The following is a 14,738-nucleotide window of genomic DNA, read 5'->3' on the forward strand; positions in this document are numbered from 1 at the left end:
GTCTCTCTTCTTGTCTCTCAGTGGTCAAAGTGGACAGAGGAAGGACCATCACCATTACAAAAGATGAACTGGAAGGTGAGAATACCATACTTTCATACCAGTGTGAGGTTTTTTTGTCGTAAAAGCTACATTTTCGCACTGCATCCATGTTTTACTGGCGCACATGGCGCAGCCTCCTCGCCTGTAGGTCGCCGCAGGCTTTCAGCTTTAGTGCATCTTCCATTTATATTTAACAATGAGCTGCAGTAATTCTATGGCTGAGGCAATGAGCATTTGCTCCATTTACAGAAGCAAAAATAATGAACAGTCCCTGGTGGTGTCCTGGTAAAATGCACATAATGGCCCGAGGTGGAGTGAAGGCCTGTGAAGGCTGCTGATAACCTTGACAATGTAACTCACAGGCAGAGAGAGAGATAAAGGAAAACAGAAGAAGAGGGGAGATTTGTGTTTGAAAAGAGAAAATAAGAAGAAACATAAATGCAGTTTTAGGAAGAGATGAATACGCGATACAAGAGTTAAAGGAAAACCCTTTGTTGGATTGATTATTGATTGGAATAAATTTGAACGTGAAGAACTTTATGGAAACTGACGAACACATGTTGGAATACATACTAAGTGCTTTCTGAAAAAGGGTGAGGCCACTGCCATTTTCCAGTTTTGCTCCATCCATCCAGCCATCCATCCATCCATCCATCCATCCATTCATCCATCCAAGGCCAATACATAAAGACAAACAACTGTTCACACACATTCACTCCTAGGGGCAATTTTAAATTTGATCAATTTCATAACTTAACATGACATACATGTCTTTGGATGGTGGGAGGAAGCCAGAGTAAGTTTTGTTGCATTCACTTATTTTAATGTTTAAAAATGAAATGCAAGTGAGCAACGTAACAATGTAAATTTATCAAATTAAGATGAAACAGAAAGTGTCAAAATCCTGATAAACTGTGGGGCTTTAATGTTTGCTCTCATCTAATTTAATCCCATATTATATCAGAGCCAGATGTGTCCGTTCTAATGATGTACACACACCAGACACAAAGAGATTATTTGCCTCATTTTATTCACATGAAATTTGCTGCTGGAGTGTTCTTGCAGCATTTTGAAAAATAATTTTTAACATAAGAGGGGCAGTGGTTACCTTCATCTTAGGATACATTTTTCCTGTGCATGTCACATATTGTAGTTTTAAATCAAGAACAGCTTAACTTGGTAAGATATTTTATTGTTTTCCACTGGCTGTAATGTGATTCTGGTGCTTGAACGCGAGTTTGAACAAAATCTGAGTGGCATTAATGTGGCAGCAATATATGTTGTTCCCAAGTCAACTGCTGAGAGTAAAACTAAATTACTTATCGCTGTTTTTACTTAAACATTTTATAACATTGTTTCCTCTTGCTTTTGAATGCATTGTTAGCTTGTTTTATTTTGATGCTGTATAAGATCATACTGGATGTATAAGATTCTACTGGATGTTATCTGACATTGACACAAATGTTAAAGTCAGGTTGCTCAAATAGAAAAGATATTTGACTAATTAAATGCATCAAATGCAAAGAAAATAATAGCATGAAATAAATAAAGTGGGCATACAGACACAGCAGACGTGTAGCTGCACATTTAACATGTTAACGTCTGAGAAGGGCCCAAGGAATACTAAAACTTCTACATTAAAATTATCTGATCCTTCACTATTGATCAGATAATTATTAGATAGCATTATTATTTGTTGTTGTTGTTGCTTTTTTTTTGCCTTTGGAAACATTTGGAGTATCCCAGCGCTGAAAACGTTCCTGTGATAAAGCAAAAAAAAAAAAAAAACTTATTCATTAAAACTGAAAGACTTCCAAGTCTTTTGCATGTTTGCATGATGCAAAACACATGTTTGTGTTTTTGTCTCTTACTTTTATGGGTTGTTTTGTAGTTGAAAAGAGTTTACTACACTTTTGATATTAATGTATTAGAAAAGTCATATGATTTCATAATTTATACATTGCCTGTGAAAGTTCAACATACAAGCAAAGCAATAAAGACCAAAGAGCATGAAAGGAGGTGTGAAACTCAAGAGCAACATTTCCCTAAGCTAATGTTATTGTCTAGTGCTGGTGAGAATAAATCATTGCTAGATTTTTGATCTTCTGGAGAAATTCCACATGTATGTCAAACCCACAGTGAAGCACGATGGTGGCTGCATCATACGGTGGTCATTGTGTTATCTGCAGTAACTGTTCTCATCTGCAAAAAAATTATTCTTCACATTAAAGTTCTCAAAATGTTTTATGGAGATCATCATCTGTGCTTTTACAAGTTTTATAAAGATTCTTTCCTCGGAGAATATCACCATGTGGATCTTCTTTTGGTCACTGCGGCATTCATCTGCATAAGAAACAAAAACCACTGTGTCATGCCGTGTACAAACGCTGCTTTACACACGTACAGCAGCTTGCTAGCTCTACCAGATCAGCGTTTTTCAAATCATTGAACTCTTTTTGCTATGAAATTCCCCTCTGATCCACACTGCGGGCCTGCTTACTCTTGAGGAGATGTGAACACAGAGACTTGCAGAGGCAAAAACAGCATAACAAAAGAGGACTTCTTGCTAAATCTGAAGACTTCCATAGTCCTTGAACTGCTAGCAGTGTCACTGAAAGTGTGCTGACTCAAGCTATTTAAAAGCATCTGGTGTACTTGCACATTAGAAACGGGGGGGAAACTGTGACAGTGTCTCACCCACTCTGCCTTTCTTTCAAATCCAGCAAATACAAAAGCAGTTCAACAAAAAGGCAAGAAAAAGTACATTCTCAGCATTCTTACACTTTCATTCTTACAGACCCTGTTTTCTTTTTATTCTTTTTGTCTTCTTCCTCCTCTTCTTCCTCCTCTGTTTGCTCTGAAGGTCAAGTCAAAGCTCCGTTCCCTCCCACAAACGTCCACGCCTGCGAGGTTAGCGACACCTACGTGGTGCTGAGCTGGACCGAGCCTGAACCCCGAGGCAGGGCGCCGCTGACCTTCTACGTGGAGCGGGTCGGTCTTTACTCCCACACACCTCCCCAGACACACACACACACAAACACAAAAGTACATTAATATTAATATTACAGTAGCTCCCCGAAACCTTTCACCTAAATATTAACTGGCTTCATCCTGTGGGATTGTTTTCAAGCCAGCAGATATATTCTTTCAACCTTTTCAGAATAAATAATTCCTCACTCTGAGAATATGGGACCCTTTAAAGGTATAATAATCCAGATCTGCGTGGAAAGTTTTGAAGTTCCCTCTTTGCTGCTGGATTTATTGAAATAGTGAAAATGTAAGACTTGGCTGCTGTGCAAAAATTAAACCCCAAGACAAATTAAGTGGTTTGTTGTTGTTACATGTTTTTTTCAGCTAAATCACATTTACCTCAGCTACGTAAAGTCGTAGTTTTACAGAGGCTTTGTTTCCACAGCAGCAATGGCAGCTGTTTTATAGCAAACACAAACTCTTAAAACAGAAGATAATCTATTTTGTGTTCATCAAACAGGATTCAAAGGTATCTGATCAACAGATTTAAAAAATTAGCAGGTTAAGAGCTGAACAAGTCCCCAAACTGTTTGTGGAGAGCAAACTTGAGGTGGTAGGAGAGCAAATATATTCAGCATTTATCTGCTGTGTTGCCAGGAAACACAGTTTCAGTCAATCACTGATGCCGCTTTGTGGAAAACCTGCCAAAGGCATGCTTAGCCTGAAAATACCTTCACTAAATCATTTTGTCTTCACAAACACAAGAAATGCGATCTGATATGCAGACAAATTTAAACTTAAGTTGTGTAAAATGTCTAGAAAAAACATTGCAAATCTTCGACAGATTGTTAAAGGTGTTATAAGAGGCAGAAAAAAGTTTGATGCTGCTGGAAAACCTCTTGGTTAATTAGGTTAATTGGCAGCGGATCAATAACACTGAGCAGATGAAGCTTCCAGATGAGAGTTCAACACTCGCTGATAGACTGTGGTGAAGAATTTATTTCTTTACATGGCTATGCACAAAATTTGGGGATGATAGCATTTGCTTTCCTGAACTCTTGATTGGTTGTGACCTTCAAGCCTTCAGGCAGCACTGCATTAAAAAACCTAACAAGATTCCATTGTGAAAATGTCTGAACAGACTTTAGATAACTTCTGCAACCCAACATCAAAGAACACAGCTCATTACTGCTTCCACAAGTATGAGTTAAAACTCTTATACTGCAAAAAAAGATCTGAGCTGGCTAACGGTGGATGCAGGTGAAGTACATTTGTTCTCATGAGTATCTTGGGGGAAGTTTGAAAAATTTCTATTGTGGTAAACGCACAATATCTCAACTTAATTTCAAATGACACCAAATTTTTCCATTTCAACCATTGTTGTCATATAATTTGTTCCATTTTCGATTAAATAAAAAGGTCATTGGTATCTGTTTTATGTTCTGTGCATTTTATAGTATCCTGACCTTTTACGGGAAAAGTAAGTGATGAGTGATGGATGAACAAATTACTGCACAGGCCATGTTTTTATTTGCAGCTAAGTTTTTGCAGTTTTAAGATTAGAAAGAAACTTTCTCAAATTTTGACTTATTTCAACAATATTTTAATCAATGGACTTGAAAGACAGTTGAGTCACCACTTTTTGATCCTCTTGATTCAGATTCAGAGTTGAAAATGATGCCAAAGGCATGTCAGAAAGGTCAAATTGACCTCTTTTCTTTTTTCAACAATAGCAGACTTCAACACTACAATATCAGCTCACACACTCAAGCGCTCCTGGCTCCAATAATCAGAAAACTGCCACAGGAAAAAGATTTTTATTGAAGCTTTATAAGTTACGGAGGTAATAAAACTGTCAAATCTGTCAAAAGTATCTGAAATTACCAAAGTCTGCTGCCTTGCTTCCGCTCATATAATGAAGGCAACGTTCAAATATCCTTTTTGTCCTCAAGCAAGCATTTTATAATCACCGGTCCCGCTGACACTTCACGGCAAGAATTTCTACCAGATACACAGACTTGAAGAAAGTAGCTGCGGCAATAAAGAGTAGAATAACAGAAAAATAAAGCTAGAGTCAAAATCTGTTATTAATAATCAACAGAGATCATCTATAGTTAATATACACAATTACTTGTGTTGTTTTTTTTTATTTCTCTCCTTTGAAATGATGTGTTTGTGTGTCTGTCTTCCTGCATTTACATTTGCACCAAACTGCCTCCCTGTCCTTGGCTGAATATTCTGCTTCAAACCTTAACAATCCCCACAGTGCAAAAATGAAATAAAACTAGAATCAATTATGAGGCTTTGTGAAGGAAGTCCTGTTCAGATTGAATCCTCAGGAAAATTCTAGGGATACTGAATAATGAGGATGTTCTTCATACACATGGTGCTTTTGAAATGAGCCTGGTGGGATCTGATGCTGCTTTTGGATCAGTCCTTGGCAGGGAGGAGTAGCTGGGGACTGGCCAGTCTGGACATGGTGGTGAACTCTACCAGGTTCCCAGTCTTTGACCTCGTCAAGGATAAGCAGTACTGCTTCAGGGTGCGCTCCGTCAACAATTATGGAGTCAGCGACCCCTCTGAGCCGAGTGAACCCATCTGCCTTGGAAAACCACAAGGTGAGAAAAGATGCGTTATGTACCGACTCCCACTTATTATTCCCCCTGTCTTATAGGTCACCTACATTTCAAAGGACTTCTTATTTGTGACTGGTAGTGTACGTCCATATAAATGTCACAACAGAAAGAAAGGAGTAGATCTCATCCCACAGACAGAGATCAAACTCTGGAGCCAGATTTTATCCCAGGATCATGTCTATACAAAACTTTAAACTTGAGACACAGAACAGATGAAAATAAAGCAACAGGCACTCAATCATCACATAAAACTTTGTTATATTTTTTTCAGCTGGATTTCAGTCTTTTTGTATCATCTTTATGGTCTTGCATATAATGTTGGAGGTAAAATACAATAAAACATTTATAGTTTAAGCTAACACATTCATTTCTCTGGTCTTCATGCTAACATGTGACGAGATGATTCAAAGTTCCAAGTATGTGTTTGAACACCATGTCGTTACAATGTGTCCCCCACAAAGTGTCCTCATTTGCACATTCAAATCACACATAATAGCCAGTTAATAACCAGATAATAGCAGGTCTACTGATGTTTCTGTAAAACTCCCAAATACAGTCACTGGCTGAACCTTACAGTAAGAAAAGATGAGATGAGATGAGATTGGATAAGATACAGCTCAGGAGCAGCTGCACTATGAGAGAAGAAAAGAAACCCTGAAATTTTGTCAGACTATCAGCTTTTATTGACAACACGTCATCTTTTAAAGCCCAGGGTGCTCTGACTTCTTTTTTATTTATTTTTCTGTGCACCATGTCTCCCAGCTGGTGACCTGTTGCAGGATGGCCTTGACAATGTCAAAGTTTTATAAAAAGGCTAACAGCAATGAATGTGTGGTTTTTACAACTAATCGCTGTGGATTTTAAACTCTTACCTGCTAGTTTAGTTGCCTAAACCTATGCAAGTATCATATGAGGGAATAACTGAAGAGAAACAAGGTAGAATTGGTTGTCCAAGGCTGGTTCTGAATGTACCCGGGTTTGATTTTCATGATCTATCCTGCAAATACTTTCCTCCAAGCTTCTTATGAACACTGTTAATAATAAGTCAACTGCCTGTTAACTTATTGTAAGCAACTTATTCCCATCAGCTGTGCCTGCTCCGCCACACTCTGTCATGGCCATCAGAGACACCGACACCTCTGTGCTGCTGCAGTGGAAAGAGCCCAAAGACAAGGATGGCATCCTGGGATATTATCTTTACTATAGTGAAGCTGGCAAACAGGAGTGGAGGACTATTAACAACAAGCCTTTGGCTACAACCAGGTAAAAGTTTCATCGCTCCAGTTGTTTAGAATTCAGTAAAATCCCTCTCTGTCAAAGAAAGAAATCATTTCAGAAATAAAATATTTTCATTTAAATATTTTTTAAGTGATTATGACATGTTAAAGGTATAAATACAGCATCATTTCCCCTCAGGTTTACAGTCCATGGCCTGAAGACTCGGAAGGAATACGTGTTCAGAGTAAAGTGTGTGAGCCAAGCAGGAAACAGCAGATATTCAGATGAGTCTCACCCCATCGTGGTCAAATCTGCCATTAGTAAGTGCAAGTTATACATTAAAGGCTTTTTAGATGGTGTTTGTGGTGTTTCTGTTAACTTGTCAAGGCCTCAAGGACACTTCTTGCTACCTGAAATACAAACAACAGTCTCTTTCAATTACAAGGTTAATTAGATGACATAATAATAATAATTTTAAAAAAAAAAAGAAAAATTGCTTAAAAAATAAATAAAATAACAATAATAAAATGTTGTCCTTTATATGTCTTAAAATTATGTAAACATGAACAACAATAATATTTAATGTAATATAATTATTAATTCAACAAAAATAACCAAGTACAACCTTGCTGTTTCACCTGAAATAAAAAGGAGGAAAGATATCAACATTTGTTGTAGAGACACTGTTGCAAACCAATCAATCTAGCAATGATTTTCAGGTCAGGTTCAATCGATGTTCATTATTCTTCAATCATAGAACAAAAATCATTTAGAAGTGGAAAACAGGAGTGGAAATCCCAGCAAGTTCATCCCAAAATTAAAACTAGGCAATGATCAGAGAAACTCATAAAAAAAACAGAAAGAAACATGCAAGTTACTCTCCTGGAGTGGAAGTGTGGACCCAAATGGAGAGACAGAATGGAAGGAGGCCGACAAGTTGCGGTAACAGGTTTTAATCTTTAAACTAAACTAAACTAAACTAAACTAGACTAAGGGAACTACAGAAAAGCTGACACGATGAGGCAAACACAATGAACCAGCAACAAATAAACGAAACCAAGTAGTATATAAACACACACACAGAACAAGACACAGGTTAAATGAATCAACTCAATGAAACCAGGTGAACCTAATGAACGGGAAAGCTAAAAAAAAAAAAATAAAGAGTTTCATAACAGTACAATTAAGAAAAAGGCATAGTAAATAACTGGAGAGGATGTCAAGGGAGAGACTTTTTCACCCCCAAAACATCATGGCAGCAAAGTTCAAGTTTGAGAAGTAGCATCTGCAGAACAAGATTCTGGGTTCAGAACTTTTGTTTTCCAGGTGAGATCAAACCCGAGATGTTTAGTGATAATTTGTATTTTATTAAAACTAAGCCCAGCATATCAGCCTGAATACCTCATATAAACTGTTTGGCATGGAGGAAGAAGTCTGCTGTTGCAGGTAATCGACATGGACACCTTGCAGTTATTTAATTGACCATTAACTCCTCTGTAGATGGAAATATTAAAGAATAAATAAGTAGACTAAAACTCGACACAAAGTGAGCCATGCAACCGGGCAATTATCCCAAACACATCAAATCTATAAGACAATGACTTAGAGTGAAAGAAACAATGTGATATTCTATACAAAGTCTGACTGACATGCTAGGAGGGGCCTTAAAAGAGCTGTGCATAAACACATTCCTGAAAAAATCAATAAAGTGAAGCAGTTTTGTAAGAAGAGGGCCAAAATTGCTCCACAATGATGTGAGAGACTGATAAGATCATATAGAAATAACTACTTGGCGTTACCGCGGTCGCAGTCGTCTACAGCCTACAAGCTGACTTTTCTCTTCACATGCCTGTAATACAACTGTGTAATACTGAAATGTAACACCGCCAATCAGAGCTACCCGGTACTTCAGGAAGCACAAAACCTTTATTGCAAACTTTTCACAACAGAGCAGTACGCATAAAAACGGCCCTAGAACTTCAGCACATTGTTATTCAGTTCTGCTGGTGTTCAGCTGAGACTCCACCGCCTCCTCGCCTCCATCAGTCTCCATACAATTTGTTATGTAGCTTCCACCAAATGACTTATCAGTCCGTGTAACACTGACCCTTCTTACTTCCCCACCCAGCCTCAGATAGTATAATATGCTCCTGGCAGCCTGCAGTACAGGACAGTGATGACTCATTTGGCTTGCCACTCACTGCCAGCAAAATCTCACATCCACTCTGCCACTCTTCCTTCACCTGGGGAATAATGGCACAAGTCCAGCTCTTTGTGAGGAAATACATTCTTATCAGAGCATGAGCTGAATATTTCCATTGAGCTGAATATTTAATCTATGTGTAGCTGAAGTTGACCCAGACTCATAAATTTGTAATCTGGAAAGAAGTTGGAGTCTGGCGTTACTCTTTCTGAGCCTGCTGAGATTCTGTCAACTATCCCTTGTGACTCTTTTGTTCATTTTTTAAACTCCTCTGTTTGTCCAGATGTTCCTTCTGCTCCCTCTGCAATTGCTCTGCTGCTGTGCACTGGATCTGAGATGGTGCTGGGCTGGAGGGCCCCTTCCTTTAGTGGGGGAGACCCTGTACATGGGTACTACCTGGACCAGAGGGAGAAGGGCATGGAAACGTGGAGAGAGGTCAACGTCTCACCTGCCAAAGAGAGGCAGTTTAAGGTCAGTCATGCTCAAAAAGCTGGATCAATTCACTGGAACTTACAGACGCCCAGATGATGAATTTTAGTGTCTTTCGGACTTTCTTACAGCACCGCCAGCAGCTTTGCAATCTTTCACATTTCTGGAAACATGCTGACAAGTGATAGATGAATTGGCAAAAAACAGTGGTACAATTATTCCCAGTTTTCAGATGGTTGATTCCACCTACTTGGAAATCCCCTGACTTTTTTTTTTTTTAGCCCTTTAAAGCCAAACTCTTTTTTTGTAATGTAATTTTTATTAACATTTTCAACAACGGAACAGAGGCAGCTCAATAGTACAACAAATTACTCCCAGTTTCGTTTGAAACACCCTCTACCCACCCAATCTCCCACCCCTTCCACCCAACCAACACATTACAGATCTACATTTTTAGTGTCAAGGAGATGAGCCAACAAGGAAGGATTAAATAGTATACTAGTCAGACAGCATTAAGAAGCCTCTTAACCACACCTATTCCTTTTAACCAGGTTTGAATAGTAGACAAGCTAGCTGAAGATAATTCCAGGTATGAAATATCCAACAGGGTGGACAACAGATGTTTTATTGAGAGGTCATGAGGCTTTAAAGCCAAACTTTTAAAAGAAAACTGAAGAGATAAGTCCAACTTATTAAATCTAAAGTTTTTATTTAGCCCTTTAACTAAATTAAAAAGCAAAAAGAACAATTTATCTTGGGGTACTTTTGGCATTTATTACCATGTGATAGGTCAGAATGATCTTCTGATTCCTAGTATCTGTTAGGAAGAAGGAGACAAGTGTCAGATTTTGTACATTGGGGTTTTGAGCAAAGTTTCTAACAAAAAGTTATGTAAAATGTCACAGAAACTATAAATCAAAAATGATACATTTAGTTTATAGTGTCAAATCCTGGTATCTTAAGGAATTATTCAAACACTATTATACTTTTACGTCTCTAAAAAAATCAGCTTTGTCCAAAAACTCCTGTACATGGTGTTTCTTTAGGTTTGCCGGTGAGCATTTCAGTATTCACATTTCTCCTTCAGGTGAATGACTTTTCCACTGTGCAGCCATGGTGCTCTTCAAAACACAAACATTCTTGAATTTACCTGGCCACCTGCTGTGGCGCTGCTTAACAGATGGTCAAACAACACTCAGAAATGGAGTGTTTACAGCCGAATGAATGCAGCATGTCTATGTAGAGGCAGCTTCTTGCAAATCATCTCACCCTTGGTGGTTTAGGGCGCAAGTTAAGTGTTTCACATGCATATTGTCAGGAACATTTTGTCAGGTAATGTACTAAAAGGGAGCATGAAGGTAGAAAACAGCTGGATAATTATTACGGTCTCTTTTTAAGGAAAATTGTAGTTTTATCATAGAAAATATTTGATGAGCAAATCTGTAAACCTGTCCAGAATATTTTAGTATTACAGTAAGTGGTTGTAAATTGTGAGATATCGTGCAGATGTTTGTGTGACTTGAACAGTGGATGCACAGACCAAAGCTACTGTTACTGTCTCACTATGTCTGACTTTGTATTTGCCAAGCTAACAACATACATCACATGTAACCCTGACCACTTGACCAAGTGCATGACCAAGTGCATCATAAATCAAAACCCCAAAGTTGAACTTTATCTGTTATCGTAGCACCTTTCACTGCTGACATGTGCATCACAAAACATAAAAATGATAACAATAAGGGGAAAGACAGCTGCAATTATGTTCATTCATGCACACAATAATCACATAAAGTCACACTGAAAAAATGAAATCTTAAAACGTTACGAGCAACAATTTCAACCAATAAGAGATGTCAGATTTTGGAAGGATATGCATGAGATAAGGGCTAATAAAAGTTTAAATGAGAAAACAAACAGAGATGATTCACTGCAGAGCATGACAGCTGCTTTTTCCAGAGTTTATGAGAGTGTGTAACTTTACAGAGGACATTGCACAGATTGATCAGATGCATTACATGACAACTGACCGGATGAATTAGTGAACGAGCCGAACGATGAGCCTTCAAAACAAGGAACGTTTCAAATTAAAACTTGAGTGGCATCTCTGTGGGTGATAAAAATGCAGCAATTATAGTTTCAGGCTTTATTTTAAAGATGAGCTCTCGACCATCTTTTTCATATGTAATCAGCTTGTAATCATCATTTTCATTTGTTCATCATCTGTGACTTAAATACATCATCTCTCCTATGAGAGTGTAACTGAATGTTATTACACTCATATTAGTCATGTAAATACATAACTTATTATTTTACTTTTTACTCACTGACACTGTCTCTCAGCATGAACTGTCGAGACGTCCTCGGGTCAAAATCTTATATCTGAATTAGAGATGCACCAGTTGTTACATTTTTGGCCACTGCCAACACAAATATTCAAGCTGATAAACTGACCCCCACTCACCAAAAGCTGAAACAAATTGATTTAGTTCAGCCTGCATAGGTACATAAAAACTTAATAATAAACTTTTACTTAAAAAAGATTTTATGTTATAGAAAAAACGGTTTCTAATGCCTTTTAGACTATTAATCCGTGTTATTTCAGCGCTTACATAACCCTAACAAAAGTAAATATAAATAAATATTATATTTTAAAGGAGAATTTCTGCATTGATGTTCTCCAATTTATCAAATAAATACACTCCCTTTAAAGCTTTGGACACACTTTCCCACTGGATCTAATGGGAAAGTGTGCTGTGTGTCGTGTTGATATGGCTCAGCATCACCAACTGATGCACATGAACATACCCTGCCTGGGGAGAAAAGTGCTTCATATATCAAGGATTTTCTGGGAACAGCTAGAAAACAAAGAAAACACACAACGTTCCTCACTTACTACTCAGGACTTGTAATTACACTTGTAATTACCCTTTTTTTTTTCTCTCCATTTCGGTGCTCAAAATAATGGCAGTAAAAGCTGAAGCTCCCTCCTTCACTTCACTGCATCACTAGGCAACAAGCAGTGTCCATGGAGACCATGGAAAGTAAAATCTTTAACCTGTCTCACAGACATTACAGGTAGCTCATAATTAGACATTGTGCAGATATGTTACGTGTGAGTGGTCGTTTTTTTTTTTTTCTCTCTTCTGGGAGAAAAAAAAGACAAAGCCAATTAGAAGGCGAAGGACTGTGCTGCCCTACGTCAACATTCGTCCACGTTGCGGAGTGCAGAGCCTGAAGTACTGCACGTCCCATTACAAGCTTAAACTCTCTGATGAGAACATGTAGTGCCTCCTTTTCAGCAAAAAAAGAAAAGTCAACAAGTACTGCCTCTATTTCCAGCTAAAGCTGGTATTTTCATAAATTTGCTAGTTCCCAAGAAGTAAAACAAGGCAACTAGAAAATCGATGAGGTAGCTATTGTTGGTAAGATAGATTCTTCTATTCAGGACTGGAGTTTGGTGTTTTTCAGCGTGGTCTGTGGGTTGTGGTTTGTGCTTTGTTTTAGTGTAGTCATTATGTTTCCCATGCTGTGTTTTCACCGGCGACCTTTCCAGAGCTCTCCCCACCTGTCACCTGATCGCAGCTGGGAAAGACTCCAGCCTCCCTCGCAATCCTATTTTGGAATGAGCGTGTATGAAATTGGTAGATAGATGGATGCTTTTGTCATCGGCTTACATCAGGGGTGCTCAGCTCTGGTCCTTGAAGACCACAATCATGCAGGTTTTCCAGGCATCCCTGCTCCAACACACCAAGGAATCAGTCATTGTGCAGAACTATTGGCTGCTGGATGCGTTTAATGGAAGCCAGGTGTGTTGAAGCAGGGATCAGAACCCTGCAGGACAGCGGCCCTTGAGGACCGACTTTGGGCATCCCTTGTTTACATCCTGTATTTGAATAAAGTTGCTTTCTGCTTTATTCGGTGGAGTTTTCTGCATTGTTTTACTAAGTCTTAATTAGCTGTTTGCCTTATCTGCATCCTGTTGCTTTTTCGTCTTTAGCATGCATCATATAGTTCTGTTTTTCCCTTTGTTCAGTGTCACATCTTTGTCTTCTTAGTTGTGTTTTGTTTTTCTTCCCTATGCCAGATGGTTTTGTTCCAAGTTGCACTTTTTTTCTTGCCTTTGTAGTGCTTTTGTTTCACCGAGTAAAGTTTATTTATGTTCCACCTGTTTACCCCTGGAGCTTGATCTCATTTGCATCACTGCAGCACACAACATTGAGACAAAAGTATAATTGATCCTGCTTTACTAGAACAAAAACAGCTATAAACTCTGTCTTTCACTTTACAGCTAAATAAAGATTTCTTTCCTTTTCTTTTCCTTCTTACAATATAACAATTCACTTATAAAATTAAACTGTGAAGCAAAAGTATAATGAGAAAGGTAAGTTTTAAAAAAATGTTCTGCAGATTCAGACACTTGATTAACAGTGTTTTGAAACTGTGAGGCAAGAATGATTCATGTTTTTATATTCAGTCGGTTCAGTATCACAAAAGTTAATCTACAAAGGGATAAAATGATAGGAAAACAATTCAAAACAGCCTGTTTCCCAAATCTGATGTCTTTTAAATAATAACTACATTTAACAAATCATCTTAAAGTTTGGTGTTTGTTGAAACTGTTAGCTGCTCACTGGTCGTTTCTTAATGGAGTCTCTAAACTTGAGGTGAAAGAAGAAACTAGAGCAAATCTGGTAGATTATTCCATTGGGGAAAAAAAAAACCATAATCTTTGGCTCTGAAATGTAAACTAGTTCAAGGCAAACATATTTACATCAAATGTATACATTGTTTATGTGAAGCACTGTACAAAAAGGTGAACAAGTGTTGGTTAAAAAGAGTTTTCACATCCTGAGATGCAGTCTGATCGCCATCTAGTGGAAAAATAATTGCACTTATTCTTACTGATCATTTTTGCATTCGTCTTGCAATGACGTCAGTCTGATAAGGTTTGCTGTTAAACTCAAAATTGTGTTACAAAAGAAAAAAATCTACTATTAATGGGCAGAGTGGCAACTTTTAGATATTATAAAATAACCCACCCCCAATGGTTCTGCCAGTTAGTTGCCCAGAGGAGGAGAAAAGCAGCTGAGATTCACAACTGTTCGCAATGGGGAGACAGGACCATCTAGTCTAAGTGGTTGTGAAAAGAAAGATCAATAAACAGATCAATAGGGATGAATCTCCTCTCTACCCAAAGCAGAAATGGCTCGAGGTCTCAGAAAAATGTTAATACTATGAAA

At 38.1% G+C, this 14,738-nt stretch overlaps 1 protein-coding gene across 1 annotated transcript in view; it reads left to right on the forward strand.

Annotated features, from left to right (window-relative positions):
* Positions 1-14,738, forward strand: part of myom3 (myomesin 3) — a 50,430-nt gene that overhangs the window by 18,905 nt on the left and 16,787 nt on the right. Inside the window, exons 10-15 of the mRNA XM_079240402.1 lie at positions 22-75; positions 2,903-3,030; positions 5,444-5,627; positions 6,734-6,908; positions 7,062-7,183; positions 9,350-9,537. Of these exons, the coding sequence (XP_079096528.1) occupies positions 22-75; positions 2,903-3,030; positions 5,444-5,627; positions 6,734-6,908; positions 7,062-7,183; positions 9,350-9,537 (851 nt within the window). The remainder of the gene's footprint in view (positions 1-21; positions 76-2,902; positions 3,031-5,443; positions 5,628-6,733; positions 6,909-7,061; positions 7,184-9,349; positions 9,538-14,738) is intronic.

The sequence above is a fragment of the Telmatherina bonti genome (genome assembly GCF_933228915.1).
Source record: "Telmatherina bonti genome assembly, chromosome: 5".
NCBI lineage: Eukaryota > Metazoa > Chordata > Actinopteri > Atheriniformes > Telmatherinidae > Telmatherina > Telmatherina bonti.